We start from the raw sequence: 15,343 nt of genomic DNA on the forward strand, positions 1-15,343 counted from the left end.
TATTTTATAAAACTTTTATTATGAAGGTTCTTTTGACGGACTGTGTACATTTTTAAAGTGTCACTTTGTACAGAACTGTAAAATACATAACAACAGCAGTTCAGCATCACATTTCCTTCGACACTGAGTCAGATGATGGGCTTGTTTCTCGCCCACAGTGCACTAGTTACCTTTCTGCACGACCATATTTTCCACATACCAGTCTGGTAGGAAGGAATACGTGCGGTCCCTGTGCACTGAATATGAAGTGTCTTTACCGGGTTCCCAGGAGAAAAGGGTCACCATCCTAAGACAAAGTAACGGTAATAGAGGATATTAACCTGGCACATGGCGTGGTGCTTTAATTAAGATCCGTGGTAACAAAAGCAGACATGTTTGATGCCTCTAAAGAGACTTGACTGTTGCACAAGATATATATTTACCATAGTAACCAGCCATAATTACAATGCACAGTAACTGATAATTATATTAGCTTATTAGACCCAAGAAAATCAATCGTATGCAGTTATTGAGAGGTCTGTGTCTTTAGGGCTTCCATCCGTATTAATATGTGGAGGAGATAGAGAATAAAGTGGGGAGAATAATATTGCACTGTCGCCGCCCATTTGAGTATTTTAACTATAAAGTTGGTAAGTCATCTTAAATGAAAATAAGTACTAATTCAACCATCGATTTTATCCCATCCACTATTACATTTATTCTGTCTGTTCCTTCGCCAGTTACCTTTTCCTTCTATACATTCTATTTAATTAGAGATTTTTATTTATTTTAAACTGTTTACAGAACTTAACCAGTTTACCTCTGTCTTCATTCTTGAACACAGCCCCAGCTCACACAGTCCATTGGCTTCAAAAATTCAGAACGCTATTAATTTTAGCCAATCAGATGTTTTGAGGTTTGACCTGATTAGGTCATTAGTCACAGATTGTTTTAAACATTTTCCTACACTGAATATATAATGTGTTAGTCTGGTGAATTAAAATCAATGGACTGAATGGTTACCTTAGTCACAGCAATTGGGGTAGTCACAGCAAAGCTTTTTTTGATAGGTCTGTAAGTGCTTTCGCAAGCCCTATCAATAACTGAAGTAACCTCTCACTAAAACAAAAGGCTCACAGAATCCTGAAGGACAACTAAATAGATTCCTACCGGTGATCATCTTGGGTCACCACCTTCTTCACAAAGGACAGAAAAGCGTTGCAGAAATTTAGACAGACTGCAGGCTTCCAGCAATTCCGTTCATTCTGTTTGAGATGGGAGCAAAATGTAACTGTCTTTAATCTGAAGTCTGGCATGAACAGAGAGGCACTGCTCCAGTAATCAAATTAAGACCAATCACATTATTACATGAAACCCCCACCCCAGGAATACAGAAATAGGCCATTCAGCTCACTGCTTCTACACAATTAGCACAATTGTGGCATCTGCCCAAGTTACTTAATGTCTTGCGGTCAATTGACCACCGTGAGCGAGAATCAAAATCGGGCCCAATCTTCTCCTTGGAGTGCGGAGGCCAAATGCTGCCCTACTCTGGACTGAGAATCAAACGTGGGACCTTCTGGTCTGTACGGACAGCTCAGGGAAATTTTCCAATGGGTCAGCACTGTAGTTCATTCAAACAGCTCGAAGATTACACCTCCTACAAAAGGACAACAGACCCACCCTGTTTATGCACACGGTCCGATGGCAGGCTTTGAGGAACCGATCAAGTTGGACTAAAAGGCTGCAGCCAGGTTTAGAGAAGAAAATTATTGCAATATCCACCATACTAATTAGAAATCACCTTATATCACATGGCCATTTTGCATGAATTTTTTAATAACAAAACTTATTTAAATATATTTGATCTCGGCTCAAATGTTAAGCAGTGATTCTTACAAGAACTTTGCTCATGTCTGGCAAGTTCCAGTTTCTACCATCTATACAGAACTGCACTGATCGATGGCCTCAGCACCAGATCAATAAATGAGTGCAGAGTTACTGTTGAGAATATTATTATTTAAGAAGGTGCTTTTGTTGGGTATGTGAGGCTTCACAAATTGACTGTTCCCACTCTGAGTTGCAGCAGAAACTACATGAAGATATGGAAATCCAGTCGAGAACAATTTGCTTGCTAATTCCAAAAGATAGATTTATCATTGGGGATATCTGGCTGCCTGTAACTGAAGTTAGCTAGAACGTTGGGCAATGCTTCAGGAGATTAGGATTTTTGTTCATCTGTTCCTGTTTCAGCACCTCTGCAATGCTTACCATTTAATCCATCAAATCCCTCCAGGGCCTCGCCCCTCCCTATCTCTGTAATCTCCTCCAGCTCCCCCCCCCCCGCCCCACCCAAGATATCTGTGCTCCTCTAATTCGGCCCTCTTGATCATATAATCCCTGATTATAATCGCTCAACCATCGGTGGCCGTGCCTCCAGCTGCCTAGGCTCTAAGCTCTGGAATATCCCTCCTAAACCTCTCCGCCTCTCTTTCTTCTTTAAGACGCTCCTTAAAACCTTTTGGTCATCTGCCCTGATTTCTCCTGATGTGGCTTGGTGTAACATTTTTGTCAACATTCCTGTGAAACACTGTGGGACGTTTTACTATGTTAAAGGCGCTATATAAATACAAGTTAGTTGCTGTTGTTAATTGCTTACTCCAATAATGTTTGTCAATTCTGTGGGTGTTGCTGGTAAAAGCCATGGTTATCTTTTATTCCCCCTTCTCAATAATTATACAGCTGGCAGTCCATAACTTTAAGAATGATTTTGAATGAGTTTTTGTGCACAAACCTTGACGAGGTGATGAATCTTCATTGTTTCAAAAGACTGAAGTGAAACTACTGTCCCACTGTCATCTCTAAAGCCTGCGATTATCCGAGGTACTCCAGGCAGAAAGGACTGTGCCCACCATTTGATCAGTTTAAATCTGCACAGACAAAGTTGACATCATCAGAAATTCCAAATGACTTTGCTGTGCGCATTGCGATGCTGCATCCCATTTCGCAAACGTTACGTTTTGCAATTGGAGCTAATGTTCCAGCAGCCTCACTGTACACAAAACAGGACTGTGGCAACTGTGTAATGGTGTGAGTAACAGGAGTAGTATGATCACCGAAGACCACTGACAGCATTACAGGATGGAGAAAGCATACTTTAGATTCGAGGATCCAGAGAAAGGTCTCCACAGTGTCCCTTGGGATAGCGAGAGGGTTGATCTGCCCCCCTCAGAATGAACAGTTCATATTTAATTTGCACACAGACAAATTCAGGTAAGAGCAGGTTTTTATTGTGAACTATGATGAAGAGGAGAATGAAATTGTTTCTTTTTAAAAAGAGGTTTGCTTTGCTTGTATTTTCCCCTCGTGATCATTCAGCCAATGGACACACTCATTTAAACAAACGCCTCCTCACTGCGGAGTTGTTGCTTTCTCCCTCTGTGAATTGTGACTTTTTACTCTGGCTTCCATCTTTCTACAGGGTGACTCCAGCCAAGGCTGTGTATAAATCAGCCTCTGTGCTGACCTGTTACTATCTTCCAGTCTCCGCCTACAGCAGTGACTGACACCGTGTTGGTGGTTTCATGTTCTTCAATTGAAAATTTGATCAATACATTACCAAAAGTACCATAATTCTACTGTTTTAAAAATGAACTATTTCCAATTTTGAAAATGTCTGGGAAACCGAGCAGAGCACTGGTTAAGTTCCACTTGCACAGATTCCACCAACTCGAGATCGCTGTGTGGCGGACCACATACGTGCATATTTACTATTTGTAAGACTCTCTAAAACCACTGCAGTCAAGCATCTGAAACAATCCTGCCGCTGTGGCCTGCTGGTGTTTATGGGAGTGTGTTCACTAGCTGGATGTGCAATAGGTAGGCTGGCATTGACAAGAGGATCATTTCCGCGTCCGTGTAAGTGCAGGAGGCAAAAGCTACCAACCTATGAAAACTCCTCTCTTGATTGGGATTGTAAATCTCCCTGCTTGTCTTTAGCTCCAGATAACACTGTGGGGCCTTTAAGCTCGGGTCAGAGTTGTCTTTGCAGTCCACCTCACCAGAGAATACAAGTGAGTGGCCGTTCAGCCGAGTTCGAACCACACAACAAAATGCTTCGTTGGTGTTTACCACACCTGCTGGGTTAGGATTCCCACCTGGTTTGTCTGAAAGAAATACTGTGAATATTAGTCAATTTTCCACTTTCTTATCCTAAACGTTGAGGGGATGGCACTCACTCTTGCTAGGGTACAATTCGAGGAGTAATAGATGGCCTTCAGTATTTCATTCATGTGTGTCAGTCGTGGCTCAGTGGGCAGCACCCTCGCCTCCGAGTCAGAAGGTCGTGGGTTCAAGTCCCACTCCAGAGACTTGAGCATTTAAATCCAGGCTGACACTCTCAGTGTAGTGCTGAGGGAGCGCTGCACTGTCAGAGGTGCCGTCTTTCGGATGAGACGTTAAACCGAGGCCCATCTGCCCTCGTAAAAGATCCCATGGCACTATTTCAAAGAAGAGCAGAGGAGTTATCCCCGGTGTCCTGGCCAATATTTATCCCTCAATCACATCACTAAAACAGATGATCTGGTCGTTATCACATTGCTGTTTGTGGGAGCTTGCTGTGCTCAAATTTGCTGCCGCGTTTCCTACATTACAACAGTGACTACACTTAAAAGTATTTAAGTGGCTGTAAAGTGCTTTGGGACTTCCGGTGGTCGTGAAAGGTATTACAGGAATACAAGTAATTTTTCTTTTCATGTGGCTATTCTTCAGGGATAAGGCTGTACAGTGAGTGTTGTCAGCTATTTGACTACGGAAGGCATCAGCTAATATCTACACATGTGCAGATTTCCGTGCCTCAGATGCTGCCCTGGCTGAGGTCAGCGAACACCACAAAGACCGGATCTTTATTGGTCTATAACAAGTAAGATTTAAGGAATGATTGCCAGTACAAACCAGACAACTACAAACAAAACACCTCTATTCTTTGATAGTATGGGCTCTCAGTAATTATTTGGGGAATTCTGTGAGGAATTGGTATACTTCTATCTGTGCTTATCTTTATAACCTCGAGTTCTGTTCCGAACAGATATTTGTTCAGCTTTTTCACAGACAAACAACAGCGACCACAGCTACTATTCAGTTCAGAGTTACAAATGTAATCTCTTTATCCTTCAAATTAGATTGGCTATGCACTAGCCTTGGTTAGGATTTCAATAAAGTGCGATGGTGGGAACATTTCATTCTGTGTCCACGTGTACTGCGAAAAACACCCAGCGACACAATTATAGATTATGTCCTTTCAAACTTGCTTGTGGCTGGAGACACTCTCGAGCTTTATAATGCAGGACTGAAACACTGATAACTATAGGTGGTGCAGCGCAGGAGAAATGTGAAATTATTAAGAGCATTCAATGCATAAATGCAATTTCCCCCCATAGCGTATGGCTTATGGCTATCAACACATTAAATAAGCTAGTGACCTTAGTCACATTACTAGTGCAGTGGGTGATTAATGGCAACGTTAACTTTATCGGTTATTTATAGGCTGAGTGTGCTTGTAGCTCTTTGAGGTTATGGCAATTGACACAAAGTCAATTAGCTGCTGAAAAGGTAACGTTTCCTTAACTAATTTCATCTGATCATTACACTCCTTTGATCTGACATCGGTCTGGGCCAAAGCAATGAAAGTTTTGGACAAATCTCTCACCTGCACACAAGTACTGCTCAAACTTATACCCTCCATACATCAATTCCTCCTGCATTTCGGTCCGCTGCTCTCTCTGCCGCCTGGCTTCTTCTGTCTCCACCTCACTCATGTAATAAGTTCCATTAAACCGGGTCACCGCCATCAGCCAGCCCTCCCGGTTCTCATATGGGGTGGTGAGAATCTTTGTCAGGTGTCCTCTCCATGTGATGAAGTCTGTGTGCAGCTGACTGCAAGTAAAAATGGACAATGTCTCACACCAGCAAAACACAAACACACATGGAAGAGCAACTGGTAGAGATCCTTCTCCTTTAAACACACTGCTGGTCCGTTTGGGTGATGTCCATTTCCATTGCCAAACAGCCAGGGCTATCCAAAGATGCATACTGTAATAGTCTGGCATGGAATGTGCACAATTGCCTGCTTACTCCTCCTCTTAAGATATGATTCTCTTTTTATCCACCGCAATAGGATAAACGGCAGACTATTGAGACTTAAATCAAGGACCCCAGTCAGATTTTTTTTAAAGGCCAGAGCACTGTTTCTTAAACGATAAAGGATTATGGGGAGCGGGCAGGGAAGTGGAGCTGAGTCCATGATCAGATCAGCCATGATCTTATTGAATGGCGGAGCAGGCTCGAGGGGCCGAATGGCCTACTCCTGCTCCTATTTCTTATGTTCTTATGTACTGTAATGCCATTTTATTTGCTTCTATATATTTTTTAATAGGGGAGCAGGCGGGGAAGTGGAGTTGAGGCCAAAATCAGATCAGCCATGATCTTATTGAATGACGGAGCAGGCTCGAGGGGCCAAATGACCGATTCCTATTTCTTATGTGGGGTGGAGCATTGACATTGTAAATAAAACCAATGGAGGGAAAAATTGAAAAGTAAAAGTCGAGGAGTAAAAAGCCCCCCCTCTGGTCAGTGGAATATCAATGTCTATTTTAGAAAATATTGTTTGAGTCATTTAGGACTGTTTTATACAACTTGTTGACCTCAATCACATATGTGTATTCATCAATCTGTCTGGTGTGGAAATGATTGTTAAATATGAGGAATCAGTGGTTCAGTTTTTCCCTCCGTTGATTTTATTTTGTTCATCTATCGACAAAGTGTCTCAGGTACCATTGAAACGTAAAGGCAAGGGAGAGAAAGTCGGGAAGTCAAGACCATATTCATTATTAAAAGACTACTCCATCGTAAATGCATACAGCCACAAAGTATCATACAGTTCCTGCCAGAAAACAAATTAGGTTTCTTCAAAGTGATGTTTTCCATTTACAGACATAATGAAATAAACATCTGTATCATTAGAAATGTTACACCTGCATGTATTTCCTGACTGGGGGAATGGGATGGCGTAATAGGCCAGGATTTGGTTTTTCGCCCTGGACCTGGGCTCAAATGGATCCTAGCTGATAGTAAGGGCCGTATTTAAAATGAGCGTGATCATTTCCTGGTGGCCCTGATTCAGCAATAAACCGGCACTTTCACTCCGTGGCTGGTGTGCATTTGGGGCATGCTCTTGAGGTTGAAACTGAGGATATGGTCGGGGCAGAATCGAAGGAACTTCACTCTGCTATTAACTGCACAGCGCTGGCTGATGATGATGGGTGTCTGAAATAGAAAGTGTTCCAGTCCACATGAGGAAAGATTGGATAGGCTGGGCTTGTTTTCTTTGGAACAGAGGAGGCTGAGGAGAGACCTTATTGAGGTGTGTAAAATTATGAGGGGCCTAGACAGAGTAACTAGGGAGGACCTATTTCCCTTAGCAGAGGGATCAACAACCAGGGGGCATAGATTTTAAGTAATTGGTAGAATGTTTAGAAGGGATTTGAGGGGAAATTTCTTCACCCAGACGGTGGTGAGGTTCTGGAACTCACTGCCTGAAAGTGTGGTAGAGGCAGATACCCTCACCACATTTAAAAAGTACTTGGATATGCACTTGAAGTGCCGTAACCTACAGGGCCATGGACCAAGAGCTGAAAAGTGGGATTAGGTTGGATAGCTTTGTCGGCAGATGCGGACATGATGGGCCGAAATGGCCTCCTTCTGTGCTGTAAATTTCTACGATTCTATTCTATAAGTGGAAAATTCATGTGATTTTAAAAAAAAAGGGAAGTGAAATGGATAGTTTTACGCATCATAAACCTAGACTACAAATATATTATTTTACTATTTAACAGAATTAAAAAGCGAAATGCCACAACTTACTTTGTCAGAGCAGGTGATTTGTCTTCCCCCGACAGCATGGGGAATTTGTGTTTGTTCAGTAATATCCACTTCAGGATGTGGTCCAGCTTTTCCTTAACGTTATCGTTCCTTTTGATATATCTGTCTTTGTAACCGTCTCGCAGATTGAAATTGGGGTTCTTACTGGTGGGCTCCACGCAGTATTTCAGCTGCCGGGCATCATTAAAGAGCTGGCGACGGGAATCCAAGGAGAAGCAGCCGATCTCGACAGGCTGCCTGTAATCAGGAAAGTTCTTGTCGTAACAGTCTGGCTGCACTGGGAGGGCAAGTTCATATTTGTTGTCATTGTTTCTGTTTGTGTGTGACGTGCATTGTTTATCAGTGTCCGCCCGCAGTAGCTTAATCTGACTCTCTTGTATATCATCTGCTTTTCGTTTAAAGACTCCCCTGGACGATTCCCTACTGGTATTGAAGTGCTGATCCATAGCTTCACGCTTTTTGATTTAATAAAAGAAAGCCTGCAAAAAAATGTACAAAAATCAACAGGTGAAATATAATCGACAGAAACTACCAATATTATGGGACATGTTTAGTCTAGACTGTGCATCTTTCAGTGGCTCAGTTGGTAAAGGCAGTATGTAACTAAGCAGTGACCATAAACTCCCACATTCGATTCACAGTCAATGCTGAGTGCGTTGACCTAGGTGCAACAGTTGGCTTCACTGTCTCTGGGCAAGGAAGGAGGAAAGAAAAATAATCAGCCAGGGCACCTGATTGCCATCCAATGTCCTGCTGCAGTCAAATAGCCTGCCGGCACTCACTGTCTATGCTCAGACTTGAAGAATGGCCACTTGGGTACTTGTGGAACTGTGTCCCAGCTTGAGTGAGTCAAGAGAGGAGGGAGAAAAATGGGTTGGACTCTCCTAATCATTTCTACCAGGACCAGAGATAAACGATACATTTAAACTGATCAAGTAGACACACACCTAGGTATCAAATGTATATTTTACACAAAGCAGTGTATTTTATATTCACCTCTAAAACAATGGTGAGGACAATAAATATATTTAAAACACTGGCATAAAGTCAATTGAAATGATTATGTAAATACACTGAACTACCTTGTAGCAAAGTCAACAATGTTGTAATGCCTCTCTCAAAATTCCATGGATACAAAAATTCCTCTTCCCTGCATCATACTTAATGGCAACGTCTAAGAAAAACAGGTGACTGTTTCAAAAATAAAATTGAATTTAAAACTCAGTGTATTTGTATTAAAGCAATAAATTCCTAATGATTATAATCTGCTTAGTCTTTTTTGCACTAAAAAAATTTGAATAACCAGATAATCTGAATTAAGACTGTACTGGCAGAATGGAACTTTTAAATATTCTGCACTGAATACAAAAAAGGACATTTGATCCACCAGTTACATCACGGAAACAGGCCACTCAGCCCAACTGGTCTATCCCCCCAACCCATCGGGACATGGGTGCGCAGTTACAATATGGTGCGGATATTGATCAGGGGAGCTGCAGTCTATGATCCTGCATGACAGTCAGCAATGGGAATACACTTCAAGGAGTGACTCCTGATGTTTCCCATCACTCGATAGTGTGTGAATAGAACGTGCAGCTGAGTGGTGAGTGTGATCTTAATCCAATCAATAGGTTTGTACACACACTTCATAAACTTTGTGTTGCTTGAGTTTAGGCCCAGTGCACCATTCATACTCTCGGTCTGGAGTGCTGCAGTCGGATCCTGTGCATCGATGTCCTCCAGTTCCTTCACACCCCCTCCCTCAGATGACAAGACCTATCACCAACTTGCCCTGTGTGCCTCACATCGTTGTCCAGATTCCTTTGCTAAAAATTATTTATTGCTGCATATAGCACCAGGCTCGGTAACGGGCCGTGCAAGTATTTCCTTCAAAACACGTGTCCTTTCATTCTCACTAATCTTACCTCCTTGGCCTGATGAGCTGGTATTGATCATCTTTGTCGCTCTCCTCTGCTCCCTTTGGTGACCAAAGTTAATCCAATATTGAAAGTGTGGTCTTACTAGTATATTGTTCAGACTCAATCCCACATCCTTGCTCCTGGCACGGCCTTCTGACATGCAATTAATTTTAGTAATAAGGATCTCACTGCAGATTTTTTACACATCAATTTTTGGACCATTCACAAATCCTCATCATACTCCACCCGATAATCAAAATTAGTGTCAATCACGCATACTTTGTCCCTAAAAAAACAGAATATAATGCGGCTCAGCATTAATCATTTGCCATTTCCTTAAATATCAACTTGTTACATATTTTCCATCCGGTAGAATTTAGTGTAACTTATACGTAGCATCATGTATCATGTGTTGTGGTACTGAGGCAAACAGACCAGGAGGGTCCTTGTGCTGGATTAGTTTATGAGGGGTGAGGTTACAATTGGCCCCTACTTCTGATTGCTAGCGATGACCCCTGCACTTGAAAGGGGATAGGAACAGGCTCCACCATAATACAACCCTTGCTCCTTTCTCCCCTTCCCCCCAATTGTCAGATTGTCTCCTGACATATGGCATCCTGGACAAGGTACTAGACGGCTGATGTTGTCTGTGGAACTGTGCTTTTTAAAAAATATACAAGGAGGCATTATTGCTAACATATTTTAGTCCTACTATAAATGCCAACATAAGAAATAGGAGCAGTAGGCCATACGGCCCCTCGAGCCTGCTCCGTCATTCACTAAGATCATTGCTGATCTGACCTTGGACTCAGCTCCACTTCCCTGTCCGCTCCCCATAACCCTTCACTCCCTTATCGCTCAAAAATCTGGGTATCTCCACCTTAAATAGATTCAATGACCCCAGCTCTCTGGGGCAGAGAATTCCAGATTCACAACCCTCTGAGAAAAGTTTCTCCTCATCTCTGCTTAAATGGGCGACCCCTTATTCTGAAACTATGGCCCCTAGTTCTAGATTCCCCCACGAGTGGAAACATCCTCTCTGCATCTACCCTGTCAAGACCCCTCAGAATCTGGTATGTTTCAATAAGATCACCTCTCATTCTTCTAAACTCCAATGAGTATAGGCTCAACCTGCTCAACCTTTCTTCATCAGTCATCTCCTTCATCTCAGGAATCAACCGAGTGAACCTTCTCTGAACTGCCTACAATGTATAAATAAGGAGACCAAAATTGTACGCAGTACTCTAGGTGTGGTTTCACCAATATCCTGGACAGTTGTAGCAGGACTTCTTTGCTTTTATACTCTACCCTCCTTGCAATAAAGGCCAACATTCCATTTGCCTTCCTGATTACTTGCTGTATCTGCATGCTAACTTTTTGTGTTTCATGCACAAGGACCCCCTGGTCTCTCTGTACTGTAGCATTTTGTAATCTCTATCCATTTAAATAAAAATTCGCTTTTTTAATTTTCATGCCAAAGTGGATAACCTCACATTTTCCAACATTATACTCCATCTGCCAAATTTTTGCCCACTCACTTAGATTGTCTGTATCTCTTTGCAGATTATTTGTGTCCTCCTCACAATTTGCTTTCCCACCCATCTTTGTATCGTCAGCAAACTTGGCTACATTACACTCGGTCCCTTCATCCAAGTCATTAATATAGATTGTAAATAGTTGAGGACCCAGCACCGATCCTTGTGGCACCCCACTAGTTACTGTTTGTTAACCGGAAAATGACCCATTTATCCAGACTCTCTGTTTTCTGTTAGTTAGCCAATCCTCTATCCATGCTAATATATTACCCTCAACCCCATGAGCTCTTATCTTGTGCAGTAACTTTTTATGTGGCACCTTATCAAATGCCTTCCGGAAATCCAAATACATCACATCCACTGGTTCCCCCTTTTCCACCCTGCTCGTTACATCCTCAAAGAATTCCAGCAAATTTGTCAAACATGATTTCCCTTTCATAAAACCATGCTGACTCTGCTTGACTGTACTATGCTTTTCCAAATGTCCTGCTACTGCTTCCTTAATAATGGACTCCAGCATTTTCCAAACGACAGATGTTGGCTAACTGGTCTATAGTTTCCTGCTTTCTGTCTCCCTCCTTTTTTAAATAGGGGCGTTAATTTGCGGATTTCCAATCCACTGGGACCTCTCCAGAATCCAGGGAATTTTGGTAGATTACAACCAATGCATCCACGATCTCTGCAGCCACTTCTTTTAAGACCCTAGGATGCAAGACATCAGGTCCAGGCTACTTGCCCACCTTTAGTCCCATTATTTTACTGAGTACTTTTTCTTTACTAATAATGATTGTTTTAAGTTCCCCTTCCCTATAGCCTCTTGATTATCAATTACTGGGATGTTTTTAGTGTCTTCTACAATGAGGACAGATACAAAATATTTGTTCAGTCTCTGCCATTTCCCTGTTTCCAATTACTAATTCCCCAGTCTCATCCTCCAAGGGACCAACGGTTACTTTAGCTACTCTCTTCCTTTTTAGATACCTGTAGAAACTCTTACTATCTGTTTTTATATTTCTTGCTAGTTTACTCTCATAATCCATCTTCTCTCTATTATTTTTGTAGTCGTCCTTTGCTGATTTTTTAAAAATTCCCAATCCTCTGGCCTCCCACTAATCTTGGCCACTTTGTATGCCTTTGTTTTTCAATTTGATTCCATCCCTTACTTCCTTAGTTAGCCACGGATGGTCCTCCCTTCTCTTAAAGTCTTTCCTTCTCACTGGAATATATTTTTGTTGAGAGTTACGTACAATTAGATTTTAACCTCGAGAAACATCCAAGGTTAAAATTGTAGTAAAAATAACGAGTTGCTTATTTTTCAGTGAACGCTACTAAACTTTTGTAAAGATTTTAATTGTGCTGTCTCTCAGTTCTAACTGCTGTGTCAAGAAATTAGTCAAGAACAAATGTGCATGTAAATGATGTACAAGATGTTTGTCAGTAACAAGTAACGTCAGATATAAATGAATAGGAATTTTGAAAAATCATGACAGTGAAATCTCGTGCTACAAGTGTTCATGAACAGCAAGAGGCAAAATTATTCAGTCACAACAAAGGACCTAGATCTGTTTTGCATTTAATGCAAGAAATAGGAGCAAGGGTAGGCCATTCTGCCTCTCAAGCCTGCTCCGCCATTCAATAAGATCTTCTACCTCAACTCCACGTTCCCGCCCGATCCCCATATCCTTTGATTCCCTTAATATCCAAAAATCTATCTATCTCTGCCTTGAATATACTCAACAGCTGAGCATCCACAGACCTCTGGGGTAGAGAATTCAAAAGATTCACAACTCTGAGTGAAAAAATTTCTCTTCATCTCAATCCCAAAAAGGCCGACCTCTTATTCTGAGACTGTGACCCCTGGTTCTAGTCTCCCCAGCCAAGGGAAACATCCTCCCCGCATATACCCCTGTCAGGCCCTTCAAGAATGTATTGATATGTTTCAACGAAATCACCTCTCATTCTTCTAAACTCTAGGGATAGGCCTATTCTACTCAATGTCTCTACTTCCCAGGAATCAGTTTGTTGAACCTTCATTGCACTCCCTCCATGGCAAGTATATCCTTCCTTATGTAAGGAGACCAAAACTGTACACAATACTCCAATGTGGACTCACCGCGACCCTATATAATAAGACTGCTTTACTCTTGTACTCCATTCCCTTTGTAATAAAGGCTAGCATACCATTTGCTTTCCTAATTGCTTGCTGTACCTGCTTGTTAACTTTCTGTGATCCGTGTACATGGACACCCAGGTCCCTCTGAATACCAACATTTCCCAGTCTCTCACCATTTAAAATATACTGTTTTTCTATTTTTCCTACTAAAGTGGATAACTTCACACTTCTCCACATTATAGTCCATCTGTCATGTTCTTGCCCAATCACTTAACGTAACTCCTTTTGCAGCCTCTTTGTGTCCTCCTCACAGCTTACTTTCCTATCTAACTTTGTATCGTCAGCAAACTTGGCTACATTACACTCGGTCCCCTCATCCAAGGAGTTAGATGTAGTCCTTACTACTCGAGAGATCAAGGGGTATGGTGAGAAAGCAGGAATGGGGTACTAAAGTTGCATGTTCAACCATGAACTCATTGAATGGCGGTGCAGGCTCGAAGGGCCGAATGGCCTACTCCTGCACCTATTTTCTATTAATATAGATTGTAAATAGCAGAGGCCCCAGTACCAATCCTTGCAGTACCCCATCTGTTACAACTCACAAAAGAATTTTAATTTGCTAAACTGTATTTATTTTGGTTTGTACCAAATTCTAATCATGTCTACCTCTGAACCACAACAGCAAAATAATTGGATTGTAAATTAAGTACATGAAGGAAACCCAAGTGACCTTTACCTGCAGTACATAAGAAATACGAGCAGGAGTCGGCCATTTGGCCCCTCGAACCTGCTCCGCCATTCAATATCATGGCTGATCTTATCATGGACTCAGCTCCACTTCTCTGCCCACTTCCCATAACCCTTTATTTCCTTATCGCTCAAAAATCTGTCTATCTCTGCCTTAAATATATTCAATGACCCAGCCTCCATTGCTCTCTGGGTCAGAGAATTCCATAAATCTACAACCCCGAGAAGAAATTCTTCCTCATCTCAGTTTTAAATGGTCAGCTCCTTATTCTGAGACTATGTACCCTAGTTTTAGTTTCCCGTATGAGTGGAAATATCCTCTCTGCATCCACCTTGTCGAGCCCCCTCATTATCTTATATATTTTGATCACCTCTCATTCTTCTGAATTCCAATGTGTACAGGCCCAACCTACTTATCTTCATAAGTCAACCCCCTCATCTCCAGATTCAACCGAGTGAACCTTCTCTGAACAGCCTCCTATGCAAGTATATCCTTTCTTAAATACGGAGACTAAAAATGTACACAGTACTCCAGGTGTGGCCTTACCAATACCCTGTACAGTTGTAGCAGGACTTCTCTGCTTTTATACTCTATCCCCCTTGCAATAAAGGCCAATATTCCATTTGCCATCCTGATGACTTGCTGTACCTGCACACTCACTTTTTGTGTTTCATGCACAAGGACCCCCAGGTCTTTCTGTACTGCAGCATTTTTTCTCCATTTAAATTATAATTTGCTTTTCTATTATTTCTGCAAAAGTGGATAACCTCACATTTTCCCACATTATACTCCATCTGCCAAATTTTTACCCACTCACTCAGCCTGTCTATATCCCTTTGCAGATTTTTTTGTGTCCTCCTCACAATTTGCTTTCCCACCCATCTTTGTATCATCAGCAAACTTGGCTCCATTACACTCAGTCCCTTCATCCAAGTGATTAATTTGGATTGTAAATAGTTGAGGCCCCAGCACCAATCCCTGCGACACCCCACTAGTCACTGTTTGCCAACCGGATAATGACCCATTTATCCCGACTCTCTGTTTTCTGTTAGTGAGCCAATCCTCTATCTATGCTAATATATTACCCCCCATCCCCGTGAACTTTTATCTT

At 41.9% G+C, this 15,343-nt stretch overlaps 1 protein-coding gene across 7 annotated transcripts in view; it reads right to left on the reverse strand.

Moving 5' to 3' along the window:
* Positions 1-15,343, reverse strand: part of dxo (decapping exoribonuclease) — a 19,216-nt gene continuing 3,873 nt past the window's right edge. For 3 of the 7 annotated variants that reach the window (XM_070900806.1, XM_070900804.1, XM_070900805.1), the window contains exons 2-8: positions 9,843-10,122; positions 7,900-8,396; positions 5,687-5,913; positions 3,926-4,145; positions 2,774-2,909; positions 1,150-1,244; positions 1-286 (exon numbers count right to left, since the gene is read on the reverse strand). In XM_070900806.1, coding sequence (XP_070756907.1) covers positions 163-286; positions 1,150-1,244; positions 2,774-2,909; positions 3,926-4,145; positions 5,687-5,913; positions 7,900-8,363 — 1,266 coding nt within the window. In that variant the 5' untranslated portion in view covers positions 8,364-8,396; positions 9,843-10,122 and the 3' untranslated portion in view covers positions 1-162. Of the gene's footprint in view, positions 287-1,149; positions 1,245-2,773; positions 2,910-3,925; positions 4,146-5,686; positions 5,914-7,899; positions 8,397-8,999; positions 9,109-9,842; positions 10,123-15,343 lie in introns of all 7 variants that reach the window. The other 4 variants (XM_070900808.1, XM_070900809.1, XM_070900807.1 and 1 more) reach the window with 3 other exon arrangements.

The sequence above is a fragment of the Pristiophorus japonicus genome, chromosome 15, assembly GCF_044704955.1.
Source record: "Pristiophorus japonicus isolate sPriJap1 chromosome 15, sPriJap1.hap1, whole genome shotgun sequence".
Taxonomy (NCBI): Eukaryota; Metazoa; Chordata; class Chondrichthyes; family Pristiophoridae; genus Pristiophorus; species Pristiophorus japonicus.